A 25813-nucleotide genomic window follows, 5' to 3' on the forward strand; every position below is an offset into this window, starting at 1 on the left:
TTGATGCTAGAGGTCAGAGGAAAATGGGCCGACTGATTCAAGCTGATAGAAGAGCAACTTTGACTGAAATAACCACTCGTTACAACTGAGGTATGGAGCAAAGCATTTGTGAAACCACAACACGCACAACCTTGAGGCAGATGGGCTACAATAGCAGAAGACCTCACCGGGTACCACTCATCTCCATTACAAATAGGAAAAAGGCTACAATTTGCAAGAGCTCACCAAAATTGGACAGTTGAAGACTGGAAAAATGTTGCCTGGTCTGATGAGTCTCGATTTCTGTTGAGACATTCAGATGGTAGAGTCATAATTTGGCGTCAACAGAATGAGAACATGGATCCATCATCCCTTGTTACCACTGTGCAGGCTGGTGGTGGTGGTATAATGATGTGGGGGATGTTTTCTTGGGACACTTTAGGCCCCTTAGTGCCAATTAGGCATCTTTTAAATGCCACGGCCTACCTGAGCATTGTTTCTGAACATGTCCATCCCTTTATGGCCACCATGTACCCATCCTCTGATGGCTACTGCCAGGAGGATAATGCACCATGTCACAAAGCTCGAATCATTTTAAATCGGTTTCTTGAACATGACAATGAGTTCACAGTACTAAAATGGCCCTCACAATCAGATCTCAACCCCATAGAGTATCTTTGGTATGTGGTGGAACGGGTCCTTCGTGCCCTGGATGTGCGTCCCACAAATGTCCATCAACTGCAAGATGCTATCCTATCAATATGGGCCAACATTTCTAAAGAATGCTTTCAGCACCTTGTTGAATCAATGCCACATAGAATTAAGGCAGTTCTGAAGGCAAAAGAGGGTCAAACCCAGTGGTAGTATGGTGTTCCTAATAATCCTATAGGTGAGTTTACATTCAGCAGGTATGTCATTCATTTCGTCAAGAACGCATTCCTTGTTGAAACACAGACTGATAGGCAAACAATGTTTGACAGTTACACACTTCCACACACAAAAAGACAGCGATTAAGCCGTGGCAATCGCGTGGCTGACATTCAAAACAAAGGCCTATGCTGAAATACTAAAAAAGTTATAATAATATTACTACCGGCCACACTGATAAAGGTTTTGGGTTCAATGATGATGTTAGGGAAGGTATTTACATTAGGTCTATTAAATATTCAATTTAAAAATCGAATCTAATTTAAAATGCACGTCCTTGCAGCCAACACATGGGCTCAAGCTACTAACCTGCTATAGAAATGAAAACAGTTGCTTTACCTGTTATTTTGTCTCGAACTAGTTTACAGGACTCAATTTCTCCGATGCTCCCAAACAAACTCTTCAGCTCTTCTTGGGTCATGTTCTGAGGCAGATAGTTGACTATCAAGTTGGTTTTACTGTCCTCTATGCTCCCTGACTCTACAGGTGAGGAGCAGTTGTTTGAGATTGTTGAGGGACCGTTGCTTGTGTTATTGCAAGTTGGCCCATTGGATAACTGCGTTTCCATGGCAGCAATTACCTGCTATAGAGACAAAAAAAAAAAAAAAACATACATACATTAAAATACCAACAAATAGTAAAAAGAAATAACACTGACACATTAAAACATTTTTTTTAAATTACTGACCAACTAATCCGTTTAAACCTCTGAACAAAACATAATTGAAACAACTAAGTTGCAGGGAACACACAAGTCAAAAGTAAATACTGTCACAAAGATACTTTTGCATTAACATAATTGAGTGTAGGATAGTGGAACTAACCCTGATGCTATTACAGTTTAAAAAATTTAGAAGCTATGAATGTATGGCTGCACAATTATGGTCAAAATGATAATCACGATTATTTTAAATCAACATCGTGATCACGATTCATTATCACTGCGGTGTTGGTAGATGCCGCTAGCCGGGTAAGGAGACATCAAAATCAGTGTGCGTGAAAGCGGGATGGGGCAGGAGTTCGAGCTAGGTGGAAAGCTAACACTAGCCGCCCACCTGTGTCTGCTCATTGGACTACATCCAACAAAACTCACAACGCGTGTTTAGAAAATATTGTGTTTTTGTGGAAACATGGCTTGACAACAGTGTACCGGTCTCCAGCTCCCAGGCTTGCTAGCCTTCCGAGCAGATGCTGCTCTGTCGGGTAAGACTCGTTTCATCCAATTACTGCTAACCGCAGGTGGAATTTGTGACTATTACATAACGACCTTTCTACATTACACACAAATTCACGGCTGTGTTTATACTTAGTGTTTACATCATTCCAAGCGCAAATGCAACCAATGCGTTAGCTGAACTGTAGCCTGTTTTGTATGTTTTTTTTATATTTTAAAAAGGTATAACACCACTTGAGCCACGCTGAAACATTGTTTCGTGTATATGGTTGAAAGGACAATAAAACACACTAGTGTTGACTTAACTGCCTCACTGTCTATGCTCACTGTCTATGTCTGTAATCAGTAGGCATGGCTTGGGAGTGGACTCGTAGGGAAGCAAAGCAAGTGCATTCTGGGAACTGTCTTTTATCCACATGAGCCGAAAATACAGTCTAAAAGGCACCAATTTCTAAAAAAGGATAAAAAGGACCCAATTTAAATATATATTCATCTTTCCAGCGGTGAAATATCACTTTAAACAATATGGTTATCAGTTAAGGCAACCAGCAACAAGTTAATGTATGAAGAGTCACCCTTTAACAGATTCACCCTGTGCAGAAAGCAGAAACCACTATGCATATTATTCTTAGAATATTCACCTCAACTAATTTGTGCAAGGTCATAACGCCATCATTTCAAACAGTAATTCTATGAGACAAAGATATCAACGTAGAGAGTAGCAGACAGTTTTAGACCATAACAATGCATTAATACATTAACAATATGGGTACTTTTCTTAAACAAAACTGTGCCTGAATTCCAAATTGAACATGTGATTAATTTAGTTTGAGTGTCAAATATGAGTGCTTAGACAGAAAGCAGGCTTTCTGGTCAAATGAAATCAAAAGAGAAGTGCCACCGACCCCAGTCCAAGGCTCAGGCGCCCACGAACCACTTCTAAGCAGAGAAGCCACATCACACAGTCTGACTGCCATGTTAGTTTGGAGTTGCCGTCTGAAAATGTAGACAGAAAAAGTACTTCATGTTAGACCAACTAGAACCAAATCTACAGTCAAAGGTGATCACATGTCATTATTGGGGGAGGGGAGTCAAGAGAAGAGAAACCTGGCCACATCAACACTGACAATTCAGTCAGGAAAACTTGCATCGTAGATTTTACCATTTATTGCAACAAAAGAAAATACAGTTATGCTTGGCACTGATGGCTCTGCTCTTGTTAAATGCTCCCTGGACCAGCCAAGCAGCATGCTAAGCTGAAACATGGAGCACCATGCAGAAACCACCCCTGGGTATAAAAAACAAAAGGAAAGAAAAAAGAGTGCGCTAAAAGAAACACATTGAAAACAATTTTAAAACTTTGAGTCATGTTAGGAATCTGAACTAGGAAGGTAGAGGTGGTGGAGGCAAAGCTTTGCCATCAGCATCAGTAAGAGAAGCAGCGTCAGTGTAGCAGGGATCAGGAAGGAGGAGTCACGTTTAAAAGGAACGCCCTGATCTGAGAATGGCTGTGATTGGTGTGTGTCTGATCGGAATATAATTCAATCAGCGAGCGTATGACTTCTGTGTCTTGCAGGAACTAACGCTAAGCGTGAGGAAGAGCAAATTAGTAAAAAGGTAGGAAGTGCTGTACAAGAATGATCAATGAAATTGGAAAGAACTAATCAATTGGTCTGCTCAGATTGGTCACATCCAGCAATATAGCTAATGCTTAAGTTACACTAACATGTCATGCATTTGCTATCCAGTCTTTAGAACACACAGAGCATTAAACCGCAAACGTGAACGTGAAATGATTGACAAGTTAACCATAATTCTTAAACTCATACTTCAAAAACAAACTGACAAAGGATTAAGGTGAAATGAGCCAGAGACAATCAACACAGTGGCAAAACAACAACTAAACTAAGGCTTATAACTTATGAGGTAAAAAAAAAAAAAAAGATGATGAATTTAGGCTACGCCATAGCAACCTTTGGCAATGTCAATTTAACCACCAACCACAATCAATGACAAGTGTACCATGTGTACAATACCATTCAAAAAATGTATGGACATTTGTTATACTTTTTAGAATGTTTTAATGCAGTTAATTGTATTAACTGATCAAAATTGATCACAGTTAATACAATTCAAAATAACAATTTGCATCATCAACTACTTAGTTACCAAATATTTGGGTCAAGTGCTGCTATGTACACAGAGGTACTGATTACATTCGTCCACAACACAAGGGTTTCTTAGGGTTGTATGCACTGGTTCAACTGAAATAGTGATTGCCTCTGAGAGCCCCAGAGGAAATTATTGTATTTTTATATGCATAATTAGGGATAGGCAATATTAGCCAAAAACATTTCTGTAATTTAAGGCTGCATGGCAATACACAATATACAGCTTAGAATTTGTAGGAAAAGTGTTAGTTGTAAGTCAAAGTCACACGTAAGATATCACAAGCACTTATTAAAAACAGACTAATCAAAATAAAATGCAAAGAGAGGGTTCTCCTTCTCGATGAAGATATACAGCTTAGGGCTGCACGACTATGGCCAAAAATAATCACGATTATTTTGATCAATATTGAGATCAAGATTAATTACGATTTGTTGATTTTAAACCAAATATTTTGCATTGTCACACAGGCTATTTATAACTGCTTTCACATCCATATTGTGCTACATTCCTCATATGTTGAAGTTGTATGTTGTACATACAGTTGCAACACATGTAAATTAAAATTATCTAAAATAAATAGCCTATGCTATAAAAAAAAATGTATCTCAGAGAAAGCTCCTTCACTTGTTTTCAACAATAAGTGATTAAAAGAGCTAGGGGGAGACAGAGGCACCGCGATGGACGTACGCTAGGCCTACACAGAGAAACGGCTGACTCATTAGGCTCGTTCGAGATGAGCCAGGTCTGCGCAGAATCGATCACCGGCGATCGGCGCCCGTTGCATGCCGGTTAGATTTGTGTCCGACTTGATCCCGACTTGCTCTGACGTCATGCACACGTGGGCAACGGGAATCTCACGAGAGCAAGGCGGCCGCAGTTCTGAGACGCAGTCGGCGCAGTTGCTTTTCACCGACTGCAAGAGCCAGGCGGACCCAGAGCATGCTGGGAAACGCCGGCTTCTCAGCTGATTTAACACCTGATTGGTATAAACCACGATGACGTTTAATATAAACTTTTGTAGTTTTTGAATCGGAGGGATTTTAATTGCTGTTTGTCTGATTTAAAGACTTATTCTGTACAGAACACACGTTGTGTGGCCGATAGTGACGTTTACAAGTCAGAGAAACTAAATATGTTCAGATCACGGATCATCTACAGTGTGTTGTTAATTAAAATCAGCAAAAGCTTTCATGTAGAGCACTTTCACAGCTACTCTGTCATAATCAAAACAACTAGAGACTGTGTACAAGCTGATATGTGGGTCTGGTTATATTTTATTAAATCGGAATCGCACCACAGTCCTTTTTGTCACTTCCTGTCCAGTCTGAAGGCGGCTGGAATCGGCTGGAAACTGTCCGACTTTACCGCAGCTTTTTTTCCCCGCCCCCGCTGCTGCCGCCTGCTCTCGTCCACTTTACAGGCGAGGCGCAGTTCATCTCGAACAAACCTATTATGAACGGGTCGAGCGCAGGTTGAATGGCGGCTCAGCGGAGTTACACACGTGTGTATGAAATGTCTGTATTGTCACTGTGCTGCATTTTTGATCAACTATTATATTCTGGCCATGGGTCACATCTCTCGCAGTGTTTCGCAGGTCCTGCAGGCTCTGTCTCACATGCCATTACTCAAACTAAAGTTAGTTGCATTCAATAACTTTTGTGTTTTTTGCCGTGGCCGCCGCAATAGCAGAGAGTTACCAGCAGAAACACTGGTACAAATACAGGTTTGCCTCTCATGCTTTACACTGTACAGCTGTGTTAATAACAATCAAAACTGTTGACAGAAGTACAGACCGGTGCTGTTGCCGCTGTGTCTCTGTTGCTGCGGAGCCGTGTGTGAGTGAATGGGGGCGAGAAAAGGAGAGTAAGAGGAGAAACCCAAACACATTCTAAGTGCGAACTAGGAAAAATGTTAATCGCACCCTAGAGTCCTGTGAGCTAACAGACACTAACTAGTACCCTAGAGCCCTGTGAGCTAACAGACAATAACTAGCACTCGTCACTGCTGACAAAATGTTATGGTTACTGGTAAACCTTATGACCGACTGCTATCTGTTGTTGAATTTTCCTCACATCACTCTGTCTTCTGTGACTGTCTACATCTAGAAACTAAGCAGGGGGGTGCAAGAAACAACTCATGATCAGACAGTGGTTTAAAGGGCAGTAGATTGGCTTTGCAAAAAAAACAGCGTATTCTATGAATGGAATGACGCGTTAAAAATATCGCTCAATTACTCAAATTTTACCATGGGAAGCCCAAATCGTAATAAAAATTGGATTAATTGTGCAGCCCTAATACAGCTGCAATACATGTAAATGTAAAACATAAATTTCCTACATTAAATATAAGACCTCTGAGGATGTACCCTTAGTAAATTTCAACAACCAGATTAAAATAAGGTTTTCCACTCATGCATAGTAAACATCTGTGCAAAAATAACAGCCCTACTTGCTCTGACAAAGTTGTGTGTTTTACTGAGGTAGACAGTCGAGGTGGGTGATGAGACCTAACATTTATTTAACGGTATTTTGTTTTATTATTTGCAGTGATGGCATTACATCACAGTCTTACAAATTAAAAGGATACCCAAGTCAAAATATGATTTTACCTCTTAACTCTATCGGCAACACACCTTTAGAAAGGAAAAACAAGTAATGAACATGAGGTATAGGCCTACATGTGTTTTAAGATGAGTAGCCAGCTCCATAACGGCGGTTAGTTAAAAAAAAGATTTCCCAAAGTATTTTCTCCTCTGAACTTAAGGTGCCACACCATGTGATCTGACATACAAGTGTACCAGCCAAACCGGGAATTATATTACACTATACACCAATAATTTACACCTTTGAGAAAAAAAGTTTTTTTTTGCTTATATCTGTAAGCTTAATGCCGGGTTCACATAGGATGTCAATTCTCGCGTAAGCAGTAGCCTGTCTGTTAACAACAGAAGCAATTTTCTCAGCACCCGTCAAAAAGCGATTCATAAGTGGGTATGATTCTCACTGTGAACATCAACCAATGTGTCCCTGAGCAAGACGCTTAAACCCTAGTTGCTCAAGAGGCGTGCAACCTCTGACATATAAAGCAATTGTAAGTCGCTTTTGATAAAAGCATCAGCTAAATGACATGTAAAGTAAAAACTGTCAAATATCTGGTAAACACAATCACACACGCAGTTGTCCACACACACACACACCAAGTGCTTCCACCTCCTGTGTGGACTTGGGACGGTTAACGGCCATTTGCTTTACAATTTACCAGCAGGAACATTTATGCTGAAGTGGGACCGGGTCTACACGAACGGAAAAGTGGCTGCATGTGTCCACTACAATGCAGGCAAAACAAAAAGGAAGGGCATAATAATGTTAAAGCACTTGTTGTGGTGGTTCTTCTGTGGCCGAACACAACCCCTTCACTATACTGTACATACTAGACATTGCTGTTGAGGCAGTTTTTCCATCTGCATTATGTGTTGGCAAATTAAAGTTACATTAAAGATCCACACACACTATAGCAAATGATACATATTGCACGGAAAAGAATTTACTGTATTTACCCGAATATCATTTTCTCTATGAATATATCTTTATTCAGGGTCTAGACTTTTACACACCAATATACATCCACAACAAGTGGTGTCAAATAGCAGTAACCAGGGACGGACTGGCCATCGGGAGGGTGGGGAGATTTCCTTAACGGACGGTCCATCAGAGGTCTGACTGGCAGGCGGTCATATTTCAATTTGTCCCGCTCCTGTGTTTTGTTAAATCTGATTGGCTCAGCCTGATCCTTGTCTGAGAAACTTACTTCCCTAAAGTTATGATCACAGAGAAAAACTAAAATATTGAAAAGAAAAAAAAGTTGGTGAAGATGAAAAAGAAGTTGGCGGCACTTTGAAGTTGAGGTAAAAAAAAGAAAGAAAAAAAGTATAGTTTGAACAAAATCGTCAAAATGGGCAAAATTACCAACCTTACGTATTGGAAAGACCAAGGTTGATACTACTGACAGCGAGAGCACTGATAGGCCAGGACCAGGACCCAGCAGCAGAGATATGACAGGTGCAAGTTTGGCAATAATATGTCTGCGTTATGTCAAAGCAGGTTTAAGAGGGAATAGTTAAGGCTTTATAATCATTATGACTTTCTAAACTCGTTAACATAGGCCTAAAATTGTATTTATTGATATATATTTATAATTGTATTTGTATGCATCTTCCATTCAAGCCATTGCCAAATGAGATGCTACAAAGCTAATCAGTCCCTCCAGGATTTCGCAAACATTTTATTTAGAGATAGTTGCGGCCCAAAATGACTGATGTTGCAGGAGCTTTTGTAAAAAATTGAGATAAAAGATTAAATGTTTTTTGTATGTTTGTTACAATGAAGTTGAGGGAGACAGAGCAAGTTATAGTTCTTTAAAGAAGAGAGAATAAAACTACTCAAGGCTGAGGTTACTTTAACTAGTAACCTTACCAAAAGGCTTAGAATGCTGCAAATGTTGATATAGTAATGGCTGGTGGATTTAAGACAAAAAAAATAATTTATTGAATGAATCAAATTTCAACTGTCAGTGGCTTGTTGATCTTTATATTGTTAGTTTCCTATCCTGGGCTGGGACACATTCATACAGTTTGATGAAGTACTTATTGCTCTTTATCTTATTTCACTTACAATAACGAGTGGAGGTCATCCTGTATATCTCATCTCCGGTTTTTCCAGTATCCACCATGTGTGTGTGTGTGTGTGTGTGTGTGTGTGCGCGCGCGCGCGCGCGTCAGTTGTGGGGGGGAACTAAGCAGCCCCACCCGCTGCAGAGCTGACAGGATTGAAACAGCAGCCGCTTCAGCAAGATCGGAGTGAAAAATCATTACAGCGTACATTGCTGTTAAAATGTGTACAGGTTAGGAGGACAGTCTGAAATGTTTTGCACCGTCTATTGCTGTACGCTTCCTTGGTCAATTTGAGATGTTTGAGTCACACACACGTCTTGTTAAACAAGGAAATGACTTTGGCCACGTATGTGTGACGTCAAGCCGTTCTCACTCCCGTTCGGTCATTGGCTCTCAAAGTCCCATACTGATACAGAGTCTGGCACATGGGACTGCTGGGATTGGTTTGAGTCGTTATCGGTCAAATTTGGAAAGAGTTGAGGTGATTGGTAGCTCAACAAAACTTTTTGTATTTCTCAGTATGTCTTTCTTCAGAAGATTGTGTAACACAATTGAACAAAAGCGTTCAAAAGTGTACAGTTGTGAAGACATCCCAGTATCAATACACATATTAACCGAAGCTTCGTCCCATTTTTAGTGTTCCTGCTTGTTTACTAGGGCTGAACAATTAATTGAATTTGCAATAATATCGCGTTATGTTAAAATGTGATTTCCTAAACGCATAAGCTGCCATTTGGTCTCGTGAGTGAAATCTGTGTGCACTCTGCAGAGAAAGCATCAACTTGGCACACTAACGCAACACCGTAGCAGGTTTCTGTCACTCAAACAACTTGAGTTGTAGTTTAAAACTTTTACAGCCATTTTAATAAAATGAAGGGTTTTATTTGGGCTTGAGTCTATACATGCAGTTAACGGATACAGGCACGGAGAACTGAAGTTCAAGCCACATGTTTATTACAGTAAATAATAATGTAAATACTACCAAGTGTGGTAAAGCCACATATTCGTGTTTATATCTCTGCACTTTAGTTTGTCATTTGTTTCTGACTTTCATAAGAATATTTACACCAGGCTTGGTCAGTGCTCATACTACTGTGATTAAAGTAGTTAAATAAAAGATGTCATTCATATTAAGTAACTTCATGAATCACCTAATTTCATCATCACATACAGGCCTGTAGGAAAGAGTAGGTTGTTTAATCTTTCTAATCTTGTGTTGTTCATCTTTGTTACATAATACAGAAGACAAAGATCTTAAAAAACAATTGCATATAAAATCGCATTATTGGTAAAAAAACAAAATGGTAATTAAATGATTTTCAAATATCATTCAGCCCTAGTATTTCCTAACCAGCAGCTCTCAGGTCGCCGGTCAAAGCATGCCTTGGTGTTCTCTGTTCTACAGTTGTCTCCGTCATGCTGCCTGGCTCTGTACCCATACATCCATGCCCTGTACTGGGGTTAGCTTCTGTTACGGGGGAGGGGGGCTTTGCATTCTCTTATACCTTGTTAAAGTAAGCAAGGTTAGCCTCCTTGTGCACTATTCTCAAAAGTACTTTCAAATTCGTGGGATGTTTCCCTGTAATAAACTGTCCACATATTTTACCACCTTCCACTGTGAGGCACTTGCTTTTATCTGACACAGTCATGATCAAATAGGACTCTCTTGCTTTCTTCCAAACTTTTGGTACCACCATGATGCCAGGCAAGAGGCACTGTGTTGGGTTTAATTTAACATGGAATGTCGGAATTTTTGGGTTCCCAGTCTGAAACGCACGTCTATGGCATAGACTGTATAAAACAGGATTGTGGTCATAAATGTCATCTCTAAACTCTATGAAAGACATTGACAAAAAAAATTAAGAACATTTACATTTACTCAATTTTATTTTAGTTAGTTTTGCAAACAGACATTACAGTTTTAGTTATTATTTTTTTTTTTTAAATGCCTTGTTATATTTTATTTCAATTTATGACTGTTTTTCCCCCACATAGTTTGTTATTTCGGTTGCCTGTAGCCAATTGCCTGTATGTGTGATAAAAGCTTTATCTCGTGCATCAGTTTTTTTGGTAGGAGAAACACTGGAGGTTGTCCTATTATTGGGGTTGTCGTACATTCGGGTCAATACGGTAGTTTTTTGTTTGTTTTATCTCGTGAAAATGTCAACTTGACATGCTCAAATGCAAATTGATTTTCACTACTTAAGTGATGCATTGCAACTATATGGTTGAAAGGTTTAAACCTGACCACTACGTCTTAATGAGAGCATCTCAAACCAATGTGCAATTTTTAGTGTTTCATGATACTCGGCCATAGAGATGTTTAATGTATGAATTACAAACGTTCCTATTATTTCATAAACCCGAAAAGATTGAATTAGTTATGCCTTCTTGCTTGTATCCTTTTATTTATCTCTACCATCCAAATTATACTGTTAGGTGTTCTCGTCCATGCAAGTAACCTATATGAACATCAATTAACATATGTACTGTATACTGGGGATTTCACACAGCCTCCCTCCCCTTTCCTTTCACTCCCGTTACACCTTCAGTGAAGAACTTTTGCACCAATTCTTTATTTTTTTTACAATAGTCATGAGAATTTTTACTAAATTAAGTCAGTGCAGCTGTCACGATTGTCTCTTAATTGTTTTACAACACTGCCACCTTTCAGCTGTTGCCACCATTTGGAGCGTTCGGCTGTCCTGCAAATCGTGATGTACATAAATGCACGCAAACTGACAAATTGAAACAGCTCGGTCAAACAGCTGTGGATCCGCTCTGGACTCTTATTCGATCAGAAAATAATTATGACCTCAAGCATGAAAAACTGGAAGTGTAATGTGAGTGCGTGGGATCAGAGTTCACTGACAGCTTGACTAAATACAACAATGTACATGATGTACAACAGTAAATATATCTGATATGTAGATCTGCTCTTAGAGCAGCGGGTTTCTCTGTGCACGGATAAAGCATGTCATTAGTGAGAATGTATTTATGCCAGGGCGCATTACCAACAAGCAGGACTGTAAAGAAAATGTTTTTCCCATCCCTACAGACTTTGGGTATTGGAATATCTAATATGGCATATCTGTTGTCGTTTCCTAGTTTTTGCGGCTGCATTCCAGCTAAGTGATGCAATTTCCTGAACTTAGACATTTCAACTGGCCTTTACCACTCAGTGGTTGAATTCACGTTGGATTTCTGTTTTAACGCTAATTGTGTAAATATTTCATGAAAGCACCAATAGTCAACTCTAAAATATTGTTGTAATATCAATATATGTATTCGATAAAAAAAATATATGCCAATATGTGGCACATCAGAAGCTATGTATAAAACAGAATGCACAGATTCCTCAATGCACGTATGAAAATACATTGAAGCAGCATCCTTTGCTTGCCGCTTCGTAATAGCTTTGCTTACTGACCGACTTTCTGTGTTCAGGGTAATGATATAACTACATTTGACAATACACTTGTGTTTCATACTATTATTTATTATTTTAATATCTTTCTTTACTTTACTTGGTCTGACCAAAAGAAAGCAAGTTTAACCCTCTGAACCCTAAGGCCATTTTTACAGTTCATTGTCCGTCTGGATTTATTTTATAATAATCTTGTAAAACATCAACCCTGTTGTCTACAGTCAAGATATTAACATTTTTTTCAGGACAAACTGGGTTATTAAAATATTTGGGCTGCAGTGAGGTCCCTTGAATGTTAAAAATGGTTGTAGGACCTTAAAGACAAATAAATAAAACTGAACATGAATCTCACAGATATGTATTGATATCACAGACAGAGCAGTAAAACCTGAGCCATTTTCCTCTCTGAAACACTTCTCATATGTCTATGAAGAAATAATCATAACAGTTGACAAAATATAATTTTTTTCAAAGGAAGTCCAGACGCTTTTGTTCTCATGAGATTTACTTATGCCAATATTCAACATACTAATGTCATATTTATTGATATTACACCCACAGCAATGCTACACAAGTATTTGTGTTGTCTAAAACAGTTCTCCTACATGCAAAAATAAACATAATAAAAATAACTCTTAAAGCACATACCATTTACATTTCTTCAAAAAAGGCCCAAATACAAACCAAATCTCAAACCAGTGACGCCATTGTCCTTTGTAAAACGGTAGTTATCTATCTTGTACGCTACAACATCTTTGATCGCATACTAGACTAGTTTGACTGGAAGGATTGGGCACTTTCCACCCTCCATACCCTTTCGGTTACGTAGTCTCGCATATATGGGCATACTGCTGCCTTCGCTTCCGTAAACACAGAGCAGACACAGAGCAGGGAGCTAGCAGCAGAAATGAGCAAAAACGCGATGAATTATGGACATTAAAAGGATAAATCTTGGCTACAACGGTTTGGATTTAATGCTCAACAAAACTGAAAAAGGCACAAGTTCCAGGCTGCACAGAAAATCACCTGTAGATGCAAGAAAAACCCGGCAGAGACCGCCGTAACCGCTAGCTCGTTAGCTTTTAGCGGCAACTTTTGGTAAGTCTATCTTTTATGGTTATTAAATGATTAAACTATGAATCGGAGGTGCCGTTTTTGCTCGTGGGCAAGTCTGGAGTTCAGAGGGTTAAGACGGTTTGGGCGTTGTACTTGCGATAGGCATCTGTCTTTATTTTTTATTTCAAAACATCCAAAACTGAAAATGATAAAAGTGGAAAATGCATTCTTCAGGAACTGCTTGACTTCACTAATAAAATGTGTGCATGTAAACATAGTCATTGTTTTCAGGCTTCTGAATAGGTTATACCATCTGACTATGTAACCCAAGCAAAAATAGAAGCCACAGCCATAAAGCAAATTGCTTTAACCTATGACCCAATACCACATACATTTCATTCAGTAGATGAAACAATAACACAGGAATGTTTGGACAAGAGCAGTCAATTGTTCAAGGCCAGTAAGAAGTTGACATGGTCTCAATCTCCAAGGACATATGGCCAAAAAGTATCTTCATAGTGATGTGTACTGTTCATAGTGTACAAGTATACAAGTAGCCCAACACAGACAGTAGGTCCATCATTTTTGTTTGATGTTAAAGCACCATGTCAAGTAAAATGAACCCAAGCCAGGGGTCTTAACTTTTTTCACCATCCACCTGAAACTGTCCCAAAATACAACTTAAGTGGTCTTGAAATGAATGTGGACCACACCAAATTTAAACAGTTTTTCTGCATTAAAATTAGCATAATTGAAAGTAGCCTTTAACAAATAAATTATGAAAATGATACGATTGATCCTTAATCTTTATATTTAAATTGGTCTGAAAAGATTAGAAAGTCAAAGTGAATCAAACCACAAACTAAGAACAAGTTGGCAACAACAGTGCCGTCCTTTTTTTCCAGTTAGCCATTTTCGGGGCCCTATGCAAAACAAGTTTTTGTATAGGGACTGCAAATGTCCCTACGGGATGGTGTTTCTTAAAGTTGGAGGAGCTGCTAAACAGGATGCATCATGTCGGAGAAAGAGGCGCAGCATGTTTCCAAGGACAAAAGGCAATGGAGAGATCTCTTTGCAGCCCTGTGTCTTATAGGGGGTGAAGAAAAGTACGTACCGGTAATTAAAGCTGAGTGGTAACTTCAGTGACATGATTTGAGCTGTTGCAGAGTTTTGACTTTTAACGCAACGTTATCTTTAGCTCACTCACTGTAAATGCAAACGTCGGCTGCTGATTTGTTGGCTGTTGTAACTGTAACATTGAACAGGCTAACGTTAGCTAACTGGGAATGTTAACAAAAAAAAAGTAAAACAATTAACAACATTAACATACAATAAAGTCACTAGCAAGATTACCAACTTGAGTTTAATTCCCTATTAGCTGCTGCAGCTGTTGTAAGGTCAGGGTCTGGCTCCACTCTGCATTTTTTTGGGGTGTTTGCTTACTTTATGAAACATTCAACTGCAGCAGTATCCCACTTTACAGTCAATACTCACAGAGACTGGCGTCTGAATAAAAATGACAGACCTGTCTGTGTTGGCTTACTACTGTTTCCAGTGCTGGGGTTTGTTATTTAGCCTACATGACAACACAAACACAACACCGCCTATTTCAGGTGCTAAATATTGATGTAACACCAACTCAGTGCTTCAGCTTAAATTAGCTGTTGGGCTCGGCTTGGTTTAGACCAAAAAGACAATGTCTGGACTCGGATGGGTTTTGGATGGAAATAAGCTGCCTGAACCGCACTGTGTTACCTGTTATTCAAAGGTTCAACATATTTGCAACACATGTCTAGAGATGGTAGAAAACTAGATACAATAAATAGACAGCTGCAGGTTATAAGTGCTAATTGCATCAACACTCAAACCTAACACATCAAGGTAAAAACAACTTTTACTTTGCCGTTCTGCCAGGAAATCTACTGTATCACCCTGTATAGCAACATTGTGATAGAAAATTCCAGAGAAGGATTTTATCAATATCATCCCTCCTATAATTATTCTACAACATGCATATATACAGTATATGCAATTTACTCAGTTAAAACAACTAAAAACAGATATGATCTATAAAGATAACTCAGTTATTGCCATACCCAAAAACAACTACACATGGGTTTTGCCTGATTGCATTGGTCCAAATATTTTATTTAGGCAATTACGACATTAATAAAAATTAGTCATCCTTCATGTCAAATGACCTTGCTCAGCAGGTTTACACTCAGCTGATTAAAGCAATACTAATTGAGGTTAGTGCTGTCAACGTTAGGGCTGTAACGATATGAGATATGAAACCGAACGCTTAGATCCTCAAACCTGTGTCGCAATGTGATAAGGCGTGACACCCCCCTTCCAACTCCCAGAGTTATCCTTTCTATCCAAATCCCAAGACCACATCGCAAGTTGCGTTTTAAGCTCCTCTTTTTTCTGCTTGTGGAGAGCTACGTGACACTAAACTATAATGATGAGGACCAGCAAGAGTAGGCTATACCAGGCAGACACAACTGACAACCTGCAGGCGGACAAACACGCCGTGGACCGCTGTGGTTTCAGGAAAGTGGCTGCATGTGTCCGACAATGCACTAAACATCAACGCCGGTACAAGTTCAATTCAATTCAATTTTATTTATAGTATCAAATCACAACAAGAGTTATCTCAAGACACTTTACAGATAGAGTAGGTCTAGACCACACTCCAGAATCCACAAGGACCCAACAGTTCCAGTAGTTTCCTACAGAGAAAGCAACAGTGCGACAAGTGTACAAGCTATACAAGTGTATAGCTGTCTGCTACCTATGTGCATAGGTGGCGTTTGTTTAAACAGGTTTTTCAAATGTAATTTAATAAAAATCTTTTTTCTCAAGAATCAACGTTTGTATCGAATTGTGGGTCAAAAAGAGTGATATTACACCATATCATGGGTTTGGTTTATCGTTACAGCCCTAGTCAACATTAAAACCATACACTGCAAGCATTCCATTCACATAAGGATGGGGGCTTTAACATTACAGGTCAACTTATCTTACTGCTGCTCTTTACATTGGTTAGATCTTAAAATATAACTATTATAACTATAACTAATTCCAAGACACAAACAGACTCCCCACATGCATAATAACAGGAGAAAAGCAGGCCACAACAGAACTATTGTGTTAAAGAAAATTACTTCAATTTACATTTCATATGTTTTACCTTTTATTCTAACCACAAAGCACAACATTGGCTATTGGCCCACTTGAGATAGTGCCACAAGGCAGAAATATTTCATTAGATAAACACTTGGAAGAGAAAGCTTGGCAAGATGCATTTCCCCAAAAATTCCAGTCAAGCTTTCACTGTGTGCAGCCAGCAGCCTCCTCATAGTCCAGTCACTTGAGTGCAGAGCATCTTGTTTCCCTAAAGGCCTTGCCTCCCAGTTTTTGTCAGAAACTATTCCCAGATAAAGACCACAAGGTTCTTCTGTTTTCTCATCGTTGCTAAGATAAACTCATCCACCTCGACAATTTTACCCCAATGATCAGGCTGCCTTTTAGGACTCATTAAAGTGTAGTGTGTTTAGTTATTGGTACTCTCAGATCCCACAGCATTCTCACAAGGGGAAGAAAACCCTCTGCAAGCAGAATTACTATGAAGAGAATACAGAGATTCCCAATTTAAATACGCTCAACGATTTTGACTTCTCACACACACACACACACACACACACACACACACACACACACACACACACACACACACACACACACACACACACACACACACACACACACACACACACACACACACACACACACACACACACACACACACACACACTATTGTTTCTATGGGAATATGCAAAGACCATAACGGGCATTCCAAACTAACAACAAAGCTTTGTCATTCCTTTACATGCAAGTGGTTCATTCAAAGACTTTGACAGTTCTTATACTCTGATTTGTGCCTTAGCCATGTATCATGCTTCAACCTCTGAGCTGAAGGTGCTGGCCCTGTTTAGAAAATCACTGATTGTGCTAATTAATTACATGGAAAAATCACTGAGTGGGTGTTTAGAAGCAAGACTTCACAGATGATCAAACTCTTAACAGTACAGCTGGAATTCAACTGGTATGGAATCAATCACAACCTTACACTATGTGCTTGCATCCTGTTCAGCCACTGTAAGTAGGACAAATTAAGCAACATGACGTCACAATAGTTTGAGAAATTGTGACAAGCATTATTCAGTTTTGTAATTTCTTTTTTTAGATAAACAATTGATTGATTATAAAAACAAGATTTATTGGTACTAAAAATTGTTAGATGCCGCCCTAATCCTGTTCACTTGTAAAACTCCTGACATACCACTACCTGAGGATAAATGTTTGACAAATTTAACCTGCAATCAAGAATACTTCAGTACTTTAGCTCTAAAGTAAATCAATAAAATCTAAATGATTTATTTAAGTCACAACTTCCACCTGAGGATACAGCTTTAATTAACAGCAGTTTTAGTGGATGCAATCGAGCAATCTATTCTAGCTAACATTTGAGACTATCATACTTGGTATGTCACAAAAGTTTAATTTCCTCTGAAGGATTTGAGCGATAAAGGGAGGCAGCAACAAAGTTAAATACACTTAACTCTGTTAGTATGTCTTTAACACATCCGGAATCCACATCTGTCAGCCTGAACAATGATAGTATGACTAGAAAGAAAACATAAACACTGATTGATACTTGTAATGCATTTCCAGCAACGTGGCATTCAATGCTTTTATTTGATTGCACATAGGTTGATTGCATAACCATGCTTTGCATCTGTTTTCTTCAGCCAGTCTGTCAATTTCCATGATTATATAAAACAAAGTATACTATATAGTCAATTTCTATAAGAGCTTTTATGGGATGAAAACACTAGATTAAACTACTGTTAATTTTTTTTTTCAAACACTAGATTGATGAGGGGAAATGCAGTAGAACCTTTAAATTTGTGTCATACAATAACATTTGGGCAATTCGGTCCATTTACAGATCTGAGTAACTGTAGAACTTCTTGAACTTGAAGCCAAGAGTGAGATCAGCATGTACTGATGTGACACTGAGCACTTAAAGTGAGGAGGCACGAAATTTCTGCTACTAGCTCCTCAGAGGATTAAATTGACCAAGTACGCGTGACAAGCTGCAGAGTGAAGAACACACTGACATGCACAGCCTGTCCTTGAAAACTAAAAGCCCACAAGTAACAGTTCAAAATATCCCATCTGAAAACATAGATGTGACCAGTCTGCCCACACACTGAAGTGTGCAAAGGCAAATGTTACATACAACATAAAATGCTGTAAAATGATCCAGATTACTTGCACTTTGATAAAAAACAAGGTGTAAGTAGTACTGTGGAGCAAAAACTAACAGAATTAACCATGGTGAAGTCATTCTTAGGTGTACGCATTCATTTTTTATGTAGCTGTCCCTGGTGGGCAGTGAAATATTTACTACTTTGATTTTCACCTGGTCAGTTCAATTACGTAGTCAATTTTGAATCATTTTAATTACAAAGACAAGGGAACATGGTTGAGCAATTACGTCACTTGATAGCAAGACGACTACTGTCAACGTTGCTACTAGGCCACACCTCAAACCTCTGCTTAGTGTTTCACTGTATCTTTGCTCTACCATTAATACTATAAAATCAGCTTTGTTCACAGATTAACATTTAAAGATCAGCAAGAAGGCCAACATAGAAGCCCTCTTAATACTTTAATACGGTTTGTCCTGAAGGTGCAATGCTACAGTGAGTAGGGTGAAGAGCGGGTAGCTATGCAGCAGCAGCCCCCTTACATCGCAGAATACTGAAGAGTGAGTTATAATTGTCAGCCTGCCTGCCAAAGTAAAAGTGCACGATTTCTCACCAACACTTGTTTTGCTTATTCTTACAACTGTTTAATATGATGTTGGTAACAATTACCATTGCTTGTGCTCAGATGGTCGTACTGGTTTTTAAATGCAGGTTTGTGCTGCTTTATCTAATACATTGGATGTAGTCATGCTCTCCCACTGTAAAACTCTTAAATGATATCTCCTTATTACAAAAGTTTAAACAGACCTACCATAATTACCTACCACGATAGCTGGAAAAGCAAGATAACAAACCATACTTATACAAATGACAACACTAAGAGTGGCTAAAACTAATAAAAAAGTGACATTTGGGGTCATTTGCTAGTGAAATTATCGCTGAGGTTGTGACGTTTCAGTCTGTTAAGTGCCTGTGCTATTTACTGGAGGTCTTAGACTATTAACCTTACTTTGACAAACACTCAAATTAGGGTTTAGACATTACAATGCAGTTGCTTTGAGAGCCAATCTAATAGTATAAAATTAAAAATGATGCTTCTCATCATCTGAGCCCTACACACCAATACAGGCACACACACATCAACGAATACCACATAACACCTATACAGAGCATGAGATGTGGTTATCTATAAAAGCTTCAGTGATGCAGTGACACTGCATTGCTGGCCTCCAGTAATAACCCACACACATGCAGAGGGAGGGCCACCCTGTGGCCAATAGAAAATGAGGACCCAATAAAAACAGTCCTGTGCAGCATCCAGAGCCCAGACTAGATGCTCTGCAGAGAGGAGTAGAGGGAGAGGCCATGAAGAGGAAAAAGGGGGATGGGATGGACATGTATGTATGGACAAAGGGGCAAAACTGCTTCTTTTTGCTAAAGACACCAACTGTGTACTAGAGCTGTCAATCATCTATATCATTCAATTGCGTTTGTTGAATTTTAAATATTCAAATAATATTTGTATATTTAATGCACAAATACAGTCTGTTATTCATATTTACTACACTTCTCACGGTACTTCAAATACAACTATTAGAAGGTAATATATGAAGTCGATGAAAACTGACAGCTGAAGGACAGCTAAAAAATCTGTAGCTGTCTCCATGAAGCTCCCAGCCAAGTTCCTATAACTCTCAACGCAGTTAGGAAACAAGAACAAGCTAACAAATGATAAGCATTTTGGCTCAGTGGATTTCAATTTTAACGTCATGTTACAATGATTTCCAGCCGCAGCCCGTCACTACAGCTGTAAGGTTTCTAACATTACTCAGTGAGTAACATTAGCTCCGTAATCCAAGACCTCTCAGTGTCTTGTGTTTCTCACTTCCACTAACTTATTGTTCATCAGACGTGACATTATAAAAGCATTTTTGTTTTCACATGCGGGTAAGGCCAAGGCGAGGAGAGGGAGATTCGCTAACGTTTATAAAAAAATATATATACACATTTGAATAGTAATTTTACCACTCAAATTAATTTGGACTTCGGAATTCGTTCCAACAGCCCTACTGTACACTAACCCAGTTTTGATAGCAGCACACATTTCCTTATAAAGCACAGTGATGTGGCCTTTGGAAGTTCACTCACTGTCCTGCATTTTAGTCACTCTGTCAGCAGCCTTTATTTAGAAAGGAAAACGTGGGGGCTCAATAATACATAAAGACAACCGCTCTTATCTCTTGTCACTCTCAGTAGCACAGAGGCTGCTGAAATTCTGGAAGTTGCATGAAACCTGAAGAGGAAATAGGTCTAAAAACATCATATATATATATATATATATATATATATATAAAAAAATAAATAATGGGGGCATGTCTGAGTACTACATATACTAAAGCTGGACTTGTGATGAGATCATCAACGACCATTTGAATCAAGATCTCATCTTTTGCGCGCTCAACAAATTGTATATTGTAGCAAAATTTCACAATATCACTACTTATGCATGCTCTTAAAACCACAAACACCCAAATTAAATAGAACCTTATTTAGGCAATTTCTCATAAAGATTGTTTTTGTATTTTTTGCATACAAAACAATTATGGTATTTTCATTACTTAAGTTAAGTGCTTAATTTCTTCAAGTGATTGGTGAATTGCTGCACTGTCAACATTTTCATTTGCTGGGCAGTCCCCTTATGCCCACAGAACCACAGCTATCCTGTTTGTTGGCAACCTCGTGGTAAATTAACTGGTCAGGCTCTTAGCTGCTGGCTCCACAATATGTAATCTTTATATGACCTACCAACTGACGATTATTCGCTGCAGACTGCCAACTATAACTCTGATGCCTGTGGCTTTAGCACATTCACCTGCTCAATATTCAAGCCCAGATACTACAATCATACGCACAGAAAAATGCAAAGTAGAAAGAATACACCTTTGTTTATTCCTCAAAGCCCTTGAGCACAAAAACTGCAACAAACAACACCCTGCTCGTTTGCCTGAAGTTCAATAAACCCAAAACTGCCTTATTGACTATGAGTGACAGTATTAATCACCATGAGATCAGGTCGTTAATTATGATTACATTCATTAAAATCAAACATCACAAAGCAAAATACGGTTCATGTACTGAAATGAGAAACACATGGGATAAACTACCACAATAATGGCCATTGTGTGTAAACATGTGAATAAATATAAATAATGTTCTACTAATGTAGTTTTAATTCAGGAATTCATGACGCAATTTCTGCAGTAGCCTATTGAAAATGACTAGCCACAGCATAATACTACACCTGCTACTACATTTCTCAATAAATGCATGTTGTCTTCATATATGGGCCGAATTAACCCCCATGCTATGTTGAAACCGTAAAATGTGACGCTTGAAACTAACTAATTGCAAGGTGTTTCTAATCAGGCAAACTACAACGTAAGGTGGATAAAGGGGGAGCGTTAAGAGCTGACTTGCTTAATTGATTAATCAGTGACACCTGTGCTACTGCGGGCAACCTGCGCAACCATCTCAACTGCGACTGAAACTGGGTTCATGCTAAATCCAAATTACTGAGTAAATAATCCCAAACCATCGTTGCCTAACCTACAGCAAACGCTAAATGGCCAAAAATTGTTGTGTTATTGCATTTAAGCATAACTTTGTGAAACCGCGCCTTCATGCTAGTCTTTATTAAGGTTAGCCCAGCATGTGCTGGGGTTTAGTCAAACGCGGTTCGGACAAATTCGCCAAAAAGCAAGTTTTTATTATCACAGTCACAACTCTGTTTGTGCTCAATTCTAAAAACAGTGTCTTGCATGTTAGCTAGCACAGAAATTTGTGTCTGCGCTTGCTAATACATAAGTTATGAATTTGGCTAGCTTAAGGCTGGATAATGCTGTCCGTTATGTTACGTTAAAACACGAATATTTCCTATGAAGTTCTGCCAGCAACATGTCCGACTGTTGGCGTGCTGACAGCATTAGTTGGACCTTGCTAGCAACCGTAACTCGTTAAATGCCCTTTTTCTATGTACATTGTCGGCATAGTTGATTTGGCCAGCTCGTATTTTTACATTTTTACTTTGTGGTGTCTTACCTTGCGTTGTCCAATCCGCGTCACGTGTATTTATTAATGAGAAGTCCGCAGACATCAAACTGTTGGTCTCAATCTTTGCGCAGTGGAAAAGGGGGCGGTGGCGGGAACACGTCCAACGTAAGTAAACTACTCGGACCCTCAGCCAATCAGCGAAGACCCCGTCTCTACCCCGGAAATCAAGTAATTGATTTGCTGCAGGTGTACTTTTGCTTCATGCTACCTATCTAGCGGCTAGATAGGCTAGATTGTAGCCTAAGTGCCATTTCAAGCAAAATGTCAATGCAAAGAAGAAGAAAAAACTAACAATAAAAATGCGGGAGCAGTGGCCCTAAACCAGGGACCCAGGGGTATTCAGGGAAAACAAGCCAAATTATAGATTTGTTTAATTTAATGCACTACAATACGGCCACATAGGGAAATTGTAAGAATTGTTTTCTATTTTAGACGGCATTGGCTCCACTGTTACAACACAGAAATTAGCATTAATATAGGTATGAAAAGATAAACCTAATCAGTTGGGACTGCTGATTCTAAAGTGGCCTCTGGCATGAAGACGATTAACTAAATCTAGAGTGTGATTTCTTTTAGTAGGCTATATATGTTTTACAATTAAGACCTGCGTGGGAATTCAAAAATTCCATTCAAATAAGCCTATGATAGCAGAATTAAGAAAGTATCATCCAGCAACTCCAAGTAGTGCAACACACCGGCTGCACTTAACCTATATAGCAATACTTCTTTTAAGAGTTACACTGAAGTGACAACTCAGCCCTATGTGCTACTTTACATTTCCATCGAAGAAGGGGTCCTCACAATAGCCTACCGCTTAGTTGTAATCACATGTGTATATGGCCATGTTTCTAAATTCAAATCCTTCATAAAATGCAATATATTGATGAAAGAGCTCAGATTAAGAATTGAATAGGCTACATTTGAGTAGTTTACTGCCGCCATTATTTCAATTACTAATGTGCCGTGTTAGTGAAATATTTCCTCCATAAGGTTTTTACTTGAGATGCGGTAACATAACTGACTGCTGTGCGGATCCCACGTTTCCAGTACTCTACCAGGGCCTACATTTCTACACACTGGAGCAATACATGAGCCCCTGTCTGAATGTTGGAAGATGTTGAAATGAGCACATGTGCAGAGATAGCCTACTTGTCCTATCGTGTAAGTCTATGATATGCCAAGGCACCGTAATTCACAGTTAAAATATTAATAATAATCAGCCGTCAGTAAAAACATGAATGCATCACGGTCACTATCCAGTTAAAAAAAAAAAAAATAATAATAATCAGCCGTCAATAAAGACATGAATGCATCACGGTCACTTTCCTGTCGCGTTTGCATGCAAAGGGACAGCCTTAGACTACAGTGAATGCATGATCTGCTGTCCACACTGTCTTCAAAGAATTAACACAGGATTCAAAAAATATATATATCGAATAAATATGTTTCAGGTGAATGAGCAAATGTGTAAAAAATATCTTACCGTTTCTATATTTGAAAGTTATGGACGTCCTTAGGCAAACAATCTCTGAATGAAACACCTGGCCAATAGCTCGTAAAATGATGATTCCGCGCTCTTAGTTCAAACTTGGAAACATAAAAGCCAACACAAACAAGATAAAATGAGGAAATGAAATATTTATTAAATCAAAACACAGAAATGACTTCCTTTCAGAAAATGCATGAAACAAAAAGGAAAAAAAAAGGAACAGAAGAAACAAAAGGAATCAAATAATTAAAAAAGCCGGCTTCTGCCTGTCTCGCTCTTTACAGGTGCGCCACACAAATACGCGACATCACTGAGTGGAAACTAATGCTAGGAGGAGGTTGTCTTTAAAAGGAAGATAGTCCTGCCGGCAAATATATAGAGCCGTATCACAGCATGCCTATACCTCTCCGCTCTCTCCGTTTCATCCATTCAACCTACATATGAACACGCATTTGACGCGGAAGTATACCCAGAGTAGCTCCATCCACCGCTTATGCACACAGAAGCTCTCCAATCCGATTGGCTCTTACGCGGTCCTCGTTGGGCTCAACCGTCGTTCCCAATCACACGATGCCATTCGTCCTCGCCCCAATCACTCAATACTATCAAGCATTTTTTTTTCTCCTAAATATGGCATTTGAAGTCAAACATCGCCTTGCCGAGACACGCACAAATGTGTTTCACACCACATCACCACACTGCCACCGTCTTCCAAGAAAAGGAAAAAACACGGATCCTATTTATTTCCAAGGGTTAGGAATATCTCGTGTTTAACCGGATGCGTTATTCGACTTCAGCCCTCATATGAGACAATAAACAACTCCGAAACATTCTCCTATTGAGCCGACCGTGCTCGTCATTACCCATGTTTTATAGCTTTTTTTTTTTTTTGCTTTATCACGGCACCTCAGTGTCTGCGCCATTTCAGCACTCTCATATCATTTGTCAGGACATAGCCTACTATCTGAAGGCAGAGTCTGATTTTGCAAACCCGTGTGTATCGGTGCAGGAAGCAAATCCCCTGCATTCAGCAGCTTCCAGCACCAAGGACAGCGCGGTTCTCCAGTACGGTAGCTGTGGGGCATCCTACACGCTTCCCACTGTCTGCCTCAGACACTTACAGTCAATGGTCAGCCCTCCACGCTCGACCTAAAGGCTAGAAACAAAACGTGGGCGTTCATCTGTTCATCATTCTGTTGTTCACAATGTGTCAGCTGTAAAAGGCTTTATTTGAGCATGTATTTGAGTAATAGCACAGCAACATGATGCACATAGTGGAGCACACAGCAGGAGTGTTAGCAGGCTTATCCCATGCACATCTGTTGTCGCCTTCCAGAGGGTGGAGCAACAGTTAGGCTCACGTGGATCCAAGTAAAAAGGGACATCGACGCTGTCAGACATATATAATCCAGTACAGAAGCAGTGTTTAAGGCTATAAGCTCATAAACTCACTGCAGAAAACCTTTAACACAACTGGACAAGTATCCAACAATGCACAGTAGTTACAAATAAACATACATACATACAGTAT

The 25813-nt window shown here is 39.2% G+C and overlaps 1 protein-coding gene across 5 annotated transcripts in view; it reads right to left on the bottom strand.

Moving 5' to 3' along the window:
- Positions 1 to 24697, bottom strand: part of elavl2 (ELAV like neuron-specific RNA binding protein 2) — a 44006-nt gene extending 19309 nt beyond the window's left edge. Inside the window, exons 1-3 of one of the 5 annotated variants that reach the window (XM_034856493.1) lie at positions 24277 to 24697; positions 2986 to 3076; positions 1246 to 1489 (exon numbers count right to left, since the gene is read on the bottom strand). In XM_034856493.1, coding sequence (XP_034712384.1) covers positions 1246 to 1489; positions 2986 to 3057 — 316 coding nt within the window. In that variant the 5' untranslated portion in view covers positions 3058 to 3076; positions 24277 to 24697. Of the gene's footprint in view, positions 1 to 1245; positions 1490 to 2985; positions 3077 to 22781; positions 22911 to 24276 lie in introns of those variants that run through there. The other 4 variants (XM_034856491.1, XM_034856489.1, XM_034856490.1 and 1 more) reach the window with 4 other exon arrangements.
- Between the last annotated feature and the right edge of the window lie 1116 nt (positions 24698 to 25813).

The sequence above is a fragment of the Etheostoma cragini genome, chromosome 19 (assembly GCF_013103735.1).
Source record: "Etheostoma cragini isolate CJK2018 chromosome 19, CSU_Ecrag_1.0, whole genome shotgun sequence".
NCBI lineage: Eukaryota > Metazoa > Chordata > Actinopteri > Perciformes > Percidae > Etheostoma > Etheostoma cragini.